The 11,824-nt window shown below is 49.5% G+C and overlaps 1 protein-coding gene across 1 annotated transcript; it reads left to right on the top strand.

Moving 5' to 3' along the window:
* Nucleotides 1-3,023: 3,023 nt before the first annotated feature.
* On the top strand, nucleotides 3,024-9,897 carry Crabp1 (cellular retinoic acid binding protein 1). The gene is made up of 4 exons (XM_003463565.5): nucleotides 3,024-3,215; nucleotides 3,468-3,646; nucleotides 5,580-5,693; nucleotides 9,614-9,897. Exons 1-4 carry the CDS (start codon nucleotides 3,146-3,148, stop codon nucleotides 9,662-9,664), a joined length of 414 nt encoding a protein of 137 aa, XP_003463613.1. The 5' UTR covers nucleotides 3,024-3,145; the 3' UTR covers nucleotides 9,665-9,897.
* The last annotated feature ends 1,927 nt before the right edge of the window (nucleotides 9,898-11,824 follow it).

Genomic DNA, 11,824 nt, shown 5'->3' with positions numbered 1-11,824 from the left:
TGGAAGTTGGAACCAGACTCATCTATCAGCTCTTAGAGACTCAGAGCCTGGATTGTGACAGCCATGGATTTGAATTCTGGCTCTGCCTATTTCTTCTCTGTGGTCTTGAAAGATCAATTCACCTTCAACTCCCATTTCTAAATCTATAAAATGGCTAATACAAACAGAATAGGATTGAGGATTTCAGGGCAGAACACAGTAAAAAAAAATGGGTGGAGAGTGACTGAAACAACTCAAAGGAGAAGCCAGAGTTCCAGTGTGTGCTAGTGGATAGTGTGTGCTAGTTCCAGTGTGTGCTAGGAGTGAGCATAAATTCCAGATAGACACCATATGGTCCTTTGTTTTCACATTTATTAATTTATTACACCTTTCACAGTAGGTGTGGTTGTTATTTTTATTTCTGCTTTACAGGAAGAAGCCGAAGCTTGCCATGGCAGTGACAATGGCAACCCAGGACCAAAACCTAGCTGGATGGAGAAACAAATCTGCTGCACCTCTTTCTCCTGATCCTGGATTTAGGCAGTACCATCCTCTTTAGCATTGAGGCAGCTTGGTACACTAGACCTCAGAAATGTTTCCTGAGCCCAAGATCCCTGGGATTGGCAGATAAAGAACAAAGGCTCTCTACTGCTCTACCATGTGATAGGGACCCCAATTCCCTCTCTGGGTTTCCAAGCCCCCTTCTGTACTATAACCACACAGCAGGGAAGTCAGAGAATGATTCTGGGGCCAGCCCACCCAGGCTCACCTCCCAGTCCTATATCTCATTGGTGGAGTGATCCTGGACCCTACTTGAGCCTCAGTTTCCCATCTGTAAATGGGTGCCCCTAATAAAGAATGAATGCATCCTTGTGAAGCATGTGCTACAATGCCTGGCGCTCAGTAAACATTCAATAAATGTTAGCTAATTGTGCATATTCTACTAATATTTTCCACATTCCTTCAGCCCTCTGACTCCTTGTCCAGTGCTCCTTCCACCCCATTAACCTAGAAGAAACCCCCTAAACAGGGTGAGCACAGCCTGATGCCTTTCCTCCCCAGGAATCCAGTTCTTTGTACTGTTTTGCTGACTCCCAGAATGTCCTGCGCAGGGCATGGTGACCCCAGCCCCCATTCCACTGAGCTGCTGTGAAGTCCCCCACTGGGACCCTCTTCAGAGCCCCAGCTTTCGGGTACTGAACTCTGACCCCCATTCTTCCAGCATGAATTGGGCCCGCCTGAGGGGATGGGGCCCAGCTAGTGGCCCCTTAGGGGCCTTGGACCCTGGCATGCCTCCAAGCAAAAGCAGCAGAGCTCAGCAGAAATGTCCTGGGTAGGAATGTGGGTCAGTGGCCCAGAGGAGCTGATGATGTGGGGTACCAGCTGGAGAACAAAAGGTTTTGGAGAGAAGGTCAGGCCTGAGCACCTGCCCCCAAAGACTTGAGACACAAGAGGAAATGCCAGGAATTGGCTACGTACTGACCAACAGTGGCCAGTGGAGGAGACTCTGTAGGTGAGGCCCAGGAATCTGAATTTCAAAGAAGTTCCTGGCAGCTTCGATGCGTGGCTCAAACCACAGACTGCCCTCAGGGTGCTGTGGTTCTCTAATACTCCACTTCTTGCCACGGCTGCTTGCCTTTCCGGGCAACAATTTCCTCCTTGAGTCCTGAAAGTGTGTCCACCCAATCCACTCTCCCCAAGGCTACGAGGCAACTTGCCAAAGACTGCAATTAGGCCATGAATTACCTCTGTTCACATCTCTTCGATGTGGCCACCTGGTATCCCTGCACTTGTGGGCCCGGTCCCCAATCATCTAACTTCTGCTCAATTCCTAACTCTTGCCTCCTAGCTCACCCCCTGCAGGCTGTGAAGTCTTGGCAATGCTGGAACACATGAGGTCCCCAAATAGGCAGCTCTGTGTTGTAACTCCTGGTGACATGCAGCACCTCGCAGCCCTGCAGCTCCTCCACATGCTCTTTTAGGGCTCCACCCAGGCTGGGCTCAGCACTGTTAACCCACATGGTGGGCACAATTTCCAGGAGACCCCCTAATTAAAGTAAGCACTCAGGAAAGAACCTGGGTTTCGACTGCTCACCTCTCCTGGTTAGGGAGACAGTAGATAAGGCTTACTGAGCAGGAAGGTAGGAAACAAGAAGGGAAAAGACAACATGGGACTTCTGGTGATTCCACCAGAAGCTGGGTCTCCAGTACTCAGAGGAATTCTTGTTCTGAATCCTAAGGCTGAGTTCACAGAAATATCATGACAGTGCTGCTCTTGAAGCCTTCTTGGCTCTGGGGTTTCCCTGATAGCCAGGCAGGTGAGGGTAGCCTGCCTTCCAGGTCCCTGTGTCACAGGATGAAGCCTGGGGTTTCTGAGAAGCCTGCCCCCTCCTGGCTGTCCTGCCCACCTCGGAACATCCGCTGGTGAGAACAGTGAGCTCACAAGGACTCCAGTACCACCTTGCACTCTGGACCTACAGTCTTGCTCAGCTGGGTCCTCTGCTGGGTGCGGTAGGGGTGGGATCTTCAGCCACTCTCCCCCCTTGGGTCCTGCAGGTGTCTATGTGTATAGGAGTGCTGGGGGAAAGAGTGTCCCAATCAGGTGGTGACATTCAGAAGGCACAACGGGGTGGGGTGGCAGACACAGAGGTTCCTATCCCCTGATCGCCCACTTTTAGAATGGATATTTCAAACATATGTAAATATTAGAATGATGTCATGGCTCCTAGAGCCCCACTTCCCAGCTCAACAAGCAGACTTTCTGGGCCAGGGTCTGAATGGAACTCTCTCCCACACCCACGTTAAACCAGGATATGGTAGCCAAGGTGGCAGAGGTACCCTCCCAGTTGGAAAGCTTGCTCCCGGCCTGCCCAGTGCCGGTTGAGCTAGGAGGGGGTAAAATCGAATTGGGGCGAGGCCGAAGGGGCGGGGATGGGGCCGGGTTGGCAAGAGATGGGAGGCGGGGCCGGGGCGGGGCGAGCTGCGAGATGGGCTCGCTCCCAGAGCGCTGTGGGCGGGGCCATGGGCGGGGCTTCGGCGCGGCGGGGGGCGCTCCCGGGACTCCAGAGCGCGGCGGGCGCACCCCGCAGTCTCAGCCGCGCAGCCCGCGTGCAGCCTCGTTGCCTCGTCGCCGCCGTCCGCTGTTGTCGCTCTCGCCGCCGCCACCATGCCCAACTTCGCTGGCACCTGGAAGATGCGCAGCAGCGAGAACTTCGACGAGCTGCTCAAGGCGCTGGGTGAGTGGTTGCGTGGCCGCCGACGCGGGGGACTGCACAGAGCGGGGGCGCGGGGAGCCGTGGGGCAGGACCCGAGGGGAGCTTTGCAGCGTCTCTGAGCCTCCGGTCGGCGCCCCCAAACCCCGACGGCGCTGCCTGCTAGGCTGGATCCGGCAAAAGGAGATAGCGGTGTGGGGGACGGCATGGATCTAGACGGGGGGTTCCCTTAGAGACCAGGCCCTACCACCTCGGTCACCACACGGCCCTACACAGGTGTGAACGCCATGCTGAGGAAAGTGGCGGTGGCCGCTGCCTCGAAGCCGCACGTGGAGATCCGCCAGGACGGCGACCAGTTTTACATCAAGACGTCCACCACGGTGCGCACCACGGAGATCAGCTTCAAGGTCGGTGAAGGCTTCGAGGAGGAGACAGTGGATGGCCGCAAGTGCAAGGTGAGGCCGTAGCAGGGTCCCGCTGTCCCCAGCCCTGTCTCTCTGAGTAGCCAGGGGTACTCTTAGGTTGCTGATTTTTGCAGTTAGGGCAACTCGGCTGACCTCCTGATTACTACCCGAGCCCTCCCCCAAGGTGTGGACAGGCCCTTGCAGAGAGCGGCTGAGTGGCCCAGCGCCCAGCTGTGGCTCTTGCAGCAGTAAGTTTGTCCTTGACACGCGGGTTGCATGGAGCAGTAGACTGGATGGCTGCCTGCTTCTGGGCCACTGCTGCCGAGTTACCAGTAGCAGGTGAGCAGAGGCTACATCATCCTGCCTCTTGGGTCCCAGTGTCCCTGGGGAACCCCTGGATCCCGTTTCAGCAATCCCAGTGGCCCAGAAAACATTCCCTACCTCCTTTGACCAGGTCCTTAAAGGAAAGACAGAATTTTTCAAAGCAGCCCAGGTCCTGGCTGGGAGGATGAACAGAGTGCCTTCTCTTAAGTCCTCAAGGGCCAGAGATTTTTATTTCTCTGAACATCAGCCCCAACTGAAGCAAGGGATTGTGGATTCCTTTTTTATGGGCAAAAATTGCCTTTGGTTAGGCAGATGGAAAAGTAATCGCTGCTGCCACCACTTAAGTGAGTGACAGAATGTTTCCCCGCCTTTCTCTAATGTTTTAAAAATGAACGAAGAAAAAAGTAATAGCATTCCACAGAAATCGTTTCTTTCCTCTTTACTGAGCTGTCCCTTGACTGATCTGAGAGTGCCTGGCGCCAGACAAGTGGCAGGCATCTCTGGCCCCCAGAATCAGTATGGCCTCAAAATAATGTCCAGGCCTAAGCTGGCAAATCTGAGATCCAAGTCACAACAGTGTTTGCAAAAGCAGAGAGCAGGACAGGATTGTTAGAACGAAGGGCAGGAGTCTAAAGGAGAGGTTTGGAAATAGGCTGGGCTCCACTTGGGGACACCCAATGAGACTCCTGCCAGGGAGAATAATTCAGATTTAAAAATGAACAAAAGCCAAAACAAAGATCCTGCAGTCTGGAGAATGGGCTTTAGTTATCCCCTGCCCTTCTCCCCACCCCTGCTTAATGAGTGTCCCATGTGCTAGTTAGGGTGTGATTATTTGCACATTCGGGACTGCTTAGCCCAGCTGTTCCCCACTTGGCTCTGTACAGACCCTGGGGAAATTGCAGGCAGTCTCTCCTTCCACTCCATCCTCCAGCAACATGACGACCTTTCAAATAAGTTTGAGTTTTAAATTTTTTGCTAGAAGGATGTAACCTGAAAAGTGGAAGCGCTTTTATCCTTTGTTGAGCAGGGTGTGTGCCAGATCCAGTGGGGAGTGCAAATAGAAAGGAAGGTGTTAGCCCTCCCTACAGGATCACACTCTTGACTTGCTGGCTACCTGTGTGACTACAAAGTGGTATTTAGTTGATATAAAACCCTGCAGTTTTGATGTGAAGGTTCTTGTCATTAAAACCTAGATTTCTTTAATTCTTTATTGGGGGGGGTACTGGGGATTGAACTCATGACCTTGCACTTGCCAGGCAGGTGCTTATGCCACTGAGCTATATCCCCAGCCCAAAATCCAGATTTCTTGAAGAGTTAATCTTCTCTGACATCACTGAATCATTGTGTGCTCTGAATTTTATTCCTTAGAAACATAAAGCAAGCGTAAGGCTTTGCTGCTTCCATGGCTTGTGTGTGTGCACATGTATGTGCAAGAGTGCATGTGTGCCATGTAACATGCATGTGCACCCCATAAAATCCACAACCAGCACTCTGGATTTTGACTTAATCTGGCTCTGTAGAGAAGATTCCATGCCTGCTGACAAGGACCATGTGTTGCTTCTCTGCATGGCAAATGGCAATTACTGTCCGGTGCTCATTGTTGTCTTGCTTCCACTGCTGAGTCTGTAATTAATGTCACTAATGGCTTTTCTGCCCACAGAGTTTAGCTACTTGGGAGAATGAGAACAAGATTCACTGCACGCAGACTCTCCTCGAGGGCAACGGCCCCAAAACCTACTGGACCCGTGAGCTGGCCAACGACGAGCTCATCCTGGTGAGGGCCCCTTAACTCCAGGGCAGCCTGGAGGTTCCCCCAGTGACCCTGGAGCCACACAAATATGTCACCCTCATGTATCCCTTTGGAGAAAGACATTTGCCCCGGGGTTAAGTTAGAACAGAGTGCCTGAGATGACAGTGTAGGTCAGAGGAAATCATTGTCAGATGGCTGGTGGGGGAGATGAGTGGCATTGGGCTAGGGAGGGGCTGCTGCATGTACTGACCAAGCTGCTCTGTCTCTGCAGCCATGGGGGTGACAGGCTCCAAGCCAGAATGCTTGGGCATCTGGGCTCCATGAGGTGCCCCGAGCTTATGCTGCAGAAGGTGGGGTTTTTGGGGGGAGGGGAATAAGATTTGTTTTTGTTTTGTCTCATTGTTTTCTCATTACCCATTTTGCTGGCTGGGAAAAGTTTCAGAAATTTTTATCACATCAGTATTCAGAACCCTAGAGAACATTTTAATCCTCAGATTTACAAATCCCAGTGGCCTTTGAGAACCAAGTGAGTACTGGTAATTTGGGAAGTGTTTAAAACACAACATGAGCCATGGGCTGCAAGTTTAAAGTATGCAGACAGAAACATTTCAGATACCCTGGGCCAAACAAAACCTGCCCCTGAGACCAAGATAGGACCTCCATAGGTTAATCACACGCTTCATCTCCCTCTCTGTTTCAGAATTGACCCAACTTGCCTAGAACCACATCCTACCCCTGGGTAAAGTCATTGTGGTACCTTAGAATTTCTATCTTTTGTTCTCCATTGGGCATTTTGTTACCATCTCCTAAGATACCTGCTCCATCTTAGTGAATGCCACCCCAAAGTATTGGGAACAGGAGATGGTAAGGCGGACAAGGGTCTCTGGGGAAGGATCTCTGGTATCACCCGGGGAACAGCCCCTCCTGTCCTAAGCTCCATCTTCTTGCTGTAAGATAAGGAATTGGACTGAAGCCTGGCCCCTGAGATCCCCTTCAGCCTCAAAATGACATGTTTATTCTGCAAGCAGACCTCACATTGAGCTGCCTGTTTAACTGAGGCTTCTTAATCCACCACCCTACCCCCACCCCTGCTCTGTCTCTTGTACTTTTCTAGAATGATTTAACATGCTTTGCTTCTTCCTCAAGAAAGGACTGGCTTAATTTGCAACCTGGCTAATACTGTTTGCAGGGCATGCATACTTGATGGGGAGCAATATGGGAGGCTAACACTTGCAAATCTAGGAGAAAAGGCACATATAGTTTACTGGGACCAGAGAGAGCAAAGAGGGGATGATTTTAGTTTTTTCATATAGCCAAAGTTAAGCAGGAATGGTCTGTTTGCAGAAAGTATGATTTTGTTAACCTCTATAGCGCTTGACAGCCAAAGTCCAGGTCAAATTCTTTATGAACGACTCTACAGTCCAAATTTCTCTCCCCACCTATGATAGCCACCACTACCACCACCCACCTCCCCACCCCAGCATCATTCCCTGGCTCAGCAAACAGATATACAAGCCTCAGAGGGAGCGTTAATTCTTGGCATTTGGAATCTGAAATGTGGGCTTTCTTTCAAGGGTTATTATCATTAATAAATCCAGAATGTCAGGAGATGTAATCTCCACATAACAAGAGGCAAATTATGCTAGTTAAGTTGAAATCTGCTCTCCCAGGGCCAACAGTAAATTGCCCCTGAACTGCAAAGTTGTCTTTCTTTGAAAACTGAGTAGACTCAGCATGGTTCTGGAATATTCTGTGGAGAATTTCTTTTGGAAACCTATAGCATTGTTTGCAGATCTAGAAGGCCACTTCAGTTGTGGTTACAAATGGGATTTCTGTTTTGTTTTCATTTTTTGAGATAGGGCCTCACTATGTAGTTCAGGCTGGCTTTGAACTCACTATGTACCCCAAGCTGGCCTCCAGTTTGCAGCAATTCTCCTGCCTCAGCCTCCCAAGTGCTGAGATTACAGGTGTGCACCATTATTCTGGGCATACAAATGGGCATTATGAAGCCATCTGTTAGTTTAAGTGAGCTGTCAGATAGCTGGACTAGTTAGGACGTGAGTAAAAGTCAGACACCTAAACTTTGGTATTCAGGTACTCAAGGACCATAGAGCACGAAGAGTTCCAAAAAAACCAACATGTTTCTAAGAGCTAAAAACATAGGAGAAGTAGATGTACATGGCAAACTCCATCCCCCACCTCTCCAGTACCCAGAATCCTCCAAATTCCTGGCTTACAGGAAAGAGGCAGGTGTCCAGCCATGGATAAAACTGCTCTTCTGATCAGATCTCTAGTGTGATCATTTGCTTCCTTGTTAATCACTGAAGACCAGATGTGTTTCTCTGAAGCATGAGTGTCAGGAAAAAGCAGTAGCACACATCCTCTGAAAGTATCTCAGGGCTCCAGAGATGAGAATCTGAACATTCTCCTATAAATATATATACGATGATGATGTGTTAATTCAGAAGAGATAAATGAGTTTGGGGTGCAGCTCAACAGTAGCATGCTTTGCCTAGCTTGTACAAGGCCTTGGGTTCCATTCCTAGCAGTGTTTAAAAAAAAAAAAAGAATAACTTGAAGCTTTCTAAGGTAACTAACCTCTTAGTTCAGTGGTTTTAATCCTTTGGATCTCAAGCCACTTTTGAATCTCGAGGATAATGACTCTTCAGTAGGTTAATGAACATCTGCCGATAAATACACCCATAATAGGTCTACAAACTGGGAAAGTTTTGCTTTTGTTTTTGTTTTTTGAATGCACACATTGCTTTCTCCGTGCTCAATGCGTGTGAGAAGCCCCAGAGAGCAGGCCTGTGAGTAATTGCTAGTTTTTGGAAAAGTCAAGACTGCTTCCTTATGGACTCTATCATTTTAGAGGCCAGAAGAAAAATGTTCCCCTCTGTCTGTGCAATGATTGATGCCCTCCTTACCGCAAACAAACAAAGAGCCATAGAATTTTAGCTGGAAAGAACCTTCAGGATCACCTTGTTCAAGTCTGCCTCTGCCTCAATACCACCACTGACCTCCCATCCCTTCCCCTGAACCCAGAGAGAAGGCGGATTCCCATGCTTGCCTGGCTGGGGGTTGCAGACCCCCATGATCAGTACCATGCTTTTACATCTTAGACCAGTTTCCTAGCCTAAAGGTGACCTGAGAATTAGTCACCCTTTCACGAATCCCTGGGAAATTGGTACCAAAATCTACAGACATCAAATATTGGGATCAAGTCTCTTTTGTAAAATGGTGTGAAATTTTCACATAACCTCCTCCCATGTATTTTAAACCATTTCTAGATTCCTTATGATTCCTAGTACAGTATTAATGCTCAGTGAGAATTGTTGCTATACTGCATTGATTAAGGGATAATGACAAAAAAAGTATGCCCATGTTTAGTACAGTTAAGTTTTAGAAAGTATTTGCAATCTGTGGTTGACTGGATTTGAGGATGTAAAACCCCTGGATATAGGGGCTCTCTGTCTCCCAGGCTGGTGGCTGCTCCTGAAAGCCCACTGTGTTCCATTTCCACAGCAGTGCCATCTGGCTGGTCAGCACTGTCCCCACGGCATTAGTTGCCCAAGTGCCAGGATGTCTTGAAGTAGTTTGAAAGGACACTGAATCCCTTTAGAAATGTCCAACATGATGTCCTTCCTCTTTTAATTTCAAAACTAAAGTAAGAAACTTCCATTACTTATGTCAGTGTTCAGGCTCCAGAAGTGAAGGACAACTTGTATACAGTATAAAAACTCTGAACCCTGGTGGCCACTCTGCCAGGAGATAGCTTAAGGGAAAACCCTAAACCCTTAGTGCTTGTTGTGAGCACTCAGCACAGGAAACTGGATGTCTGTCACAGAGCGTTTTAGCAGGGTAGTGAGAGGCCTTTTTCATGACATGCTTTAAGCATTTTGCACCGGCATCATACTAATCAGTTTTCCTTTTTTCCTGAATAGACATTTGGCGCTGATGACGTGGTCTGCACAAGGATTTATGTTCGGGAGTGAAGGCAGCTGGCATGCTCATGTCCATTTTGGGGACAGGATGCAGATTCCCTGACAAACATGTTCTAGATCTGATCTGCCAGTGGGCCGCCCTTCCTCATCAACTCTAGGTGATCTCATTTCCCTTGACAGTGTTATAGTGCCCCCCCTAAGGCCTCTGTGCCTCGTGTACCGTATGCTCCCCATAGCGTGGCATTTGTATGGTTGCATTGGTCATTAAATGGATTAGGACGTGAGTCTAGGTGTTTTCCTTTGGGATTTCTCTTTGGGTTTCCATGTGGGCATTTCTGGGTCCTGCCTCTCCCAGCAGTATGGCCTGTGTCCAGCTGCAGTTTGCTGGCCTGAGACTGGGACCTGAGTACAGATCAGCAGACACATGCTGGATTCCTGCAGACTGGCAGGGTATGGGCTGCAGGTCCAGGTGTGACCTCACCAGGTTGTTTGGTGATTGACTTTGTTGCTCATGGTGGCTCACAGCAAGATGGAGAGGGCACATCCAAAAGGGTGAATGAGGAACGCTCAGAAGGAAAGGGCTGTTCACCAAGACATCCACAAGACCTGGATGAAGAAACCAATAAATAGTTCAGAGAGCCTTGCCATCCCCAGGCCTGCAGATGGGGAGGGAGGGTCCAGACCATGGGAATTGTCACTCATGGGACCTGTAGTCATACACCGAGGATACTGCCAGGGTCAAAATCACAACCACTGAGAAAGGGGCAGGAGAAGCACAGCTTAGAGAGAGGCATGAGTATCCTAACCTCCCACTTAGCAGTCTCCACCTACTTTGCTCAGTTTCCAAATCCAGCTGGAAGTTGTAGTAAGAGAATAGGGAGGCCAGGCAGAAGATGGATCTGAATGTGAATATAGAGAGTGACTCATGTTTAAAGATCAGAAAATTTCACATAAAAATCTGAATTTCTGTTTTCTTAAGAGAAAAATGGGAAAATCTGGCATTATGGGACTTACATTCCCACAGGGTAACCTGGGCCAAGCAGCTTCCTATCTTTTAATTGGAACTTGTGACCCCAGCAGAAACTCACTCCTGCCCAGACTCATTTAGCTGGTGGGCGCGGCTTCTCCTAACCATCCTGAGAAAATGGGCTATTGCTAAAGTGGGGTCTGTGTGTGGTCCCATTTTGCTCCGAGGGACCTGACTGAGGGGGAGGTCTCCATTGACTGCCCACTATGACACCCTGCACAAAGGCACCGAAGCTCAGCTATAAGCACTGTGTCCTCTAACCTCAAAGCTCAGGTCTGATGTATCACAGCAGAGCTGGGATTCAGGTTGGAGTTAGAAGAAAGCTGGATACCAGGCTCCTGTTGTTCCCAGGTCCTGTGCACCTATGCTTGTGCTCAGATCCCCCCAACTCTCTTAGAGAAATAGCTCCACGCTTTGTATCCCGGAACCCAAGGGCAGCTGCTCAAGCACCATGACATTCCCTGCATTTTGCTGATTCCTCTTCTCTGGCGAGCTCACTCACCAGACAGCTTCATGTACACTCAATGCCCTACAAAATGCAGTTTCCTGGGGCAGAGAGTGGCTGAAGGAGGCTGTGGCAGGGCCCCTAAGTGTGGAGTCGTGCTGGCTTGGCCTGTGGTGGACAGGAAGTCAGGACAGGAACTGGCCACACAGGCAGGACTACAGGGGCAAGGCAAGTCATACTGGACTGATGAGGCAGGATGTGTCGACTCTGCCCAGGGGTTTAGGGTGCTCGTAGCCACTGCTGATGCACCAAGGCAGTCCTGTACATCCTGACTCTTCCCCAACCCCCACTCTGATGTGTATCTAGATCAGCTCCAAGGATGCTGCCTGCTGCAGGATGCTGATCCTATTAGAAAGATATGACCTTTCCCCCTCGTGACACTGGGATCTGGTTTATTTCATCATGTTCTTTCCTGTATGTGATGGTTGACATGGGACATGTGTCCTTCAGATTAACCCTCCCAGGATGAAGAATGAAGGATGCCAACAGCTATCACCCTCTCTGCCCCAAAACCAACAAGCCTGGTGGGCTTATTTGGTGATGGAGCCAGTAATCAACCAAGACACAGCAGCACCTACAGCCTGGTTCTCGTGAATCGCTGCTTCTGCATTTTCTAGTTAAAAGACACTGTGTATTATGCTTTCCTGGGATACCTCTCATGATACATTAGTGTTCCATG

This window comes from Cavia porcellus, unplaced genomic scaffold (assembly GCF_034190915.1).
Source record: "Cavia porcellus strain 051 isolate PalLab524CR breed Dunkin Hartley unplaced genomic scaffold, mCavPor4.1 scaffold_38, whole genome shotgun sequence".
In the NCBI taxonomy this organism is placed as follows: Eukaryota; Metazoa; Chordata; class Mammalia; order Rodentia; family Caviidae; genus Cavia; species Cavia porcellus.
This window is presented reverse-complemented; position numbering and strand designations above follow the sequence as displayed.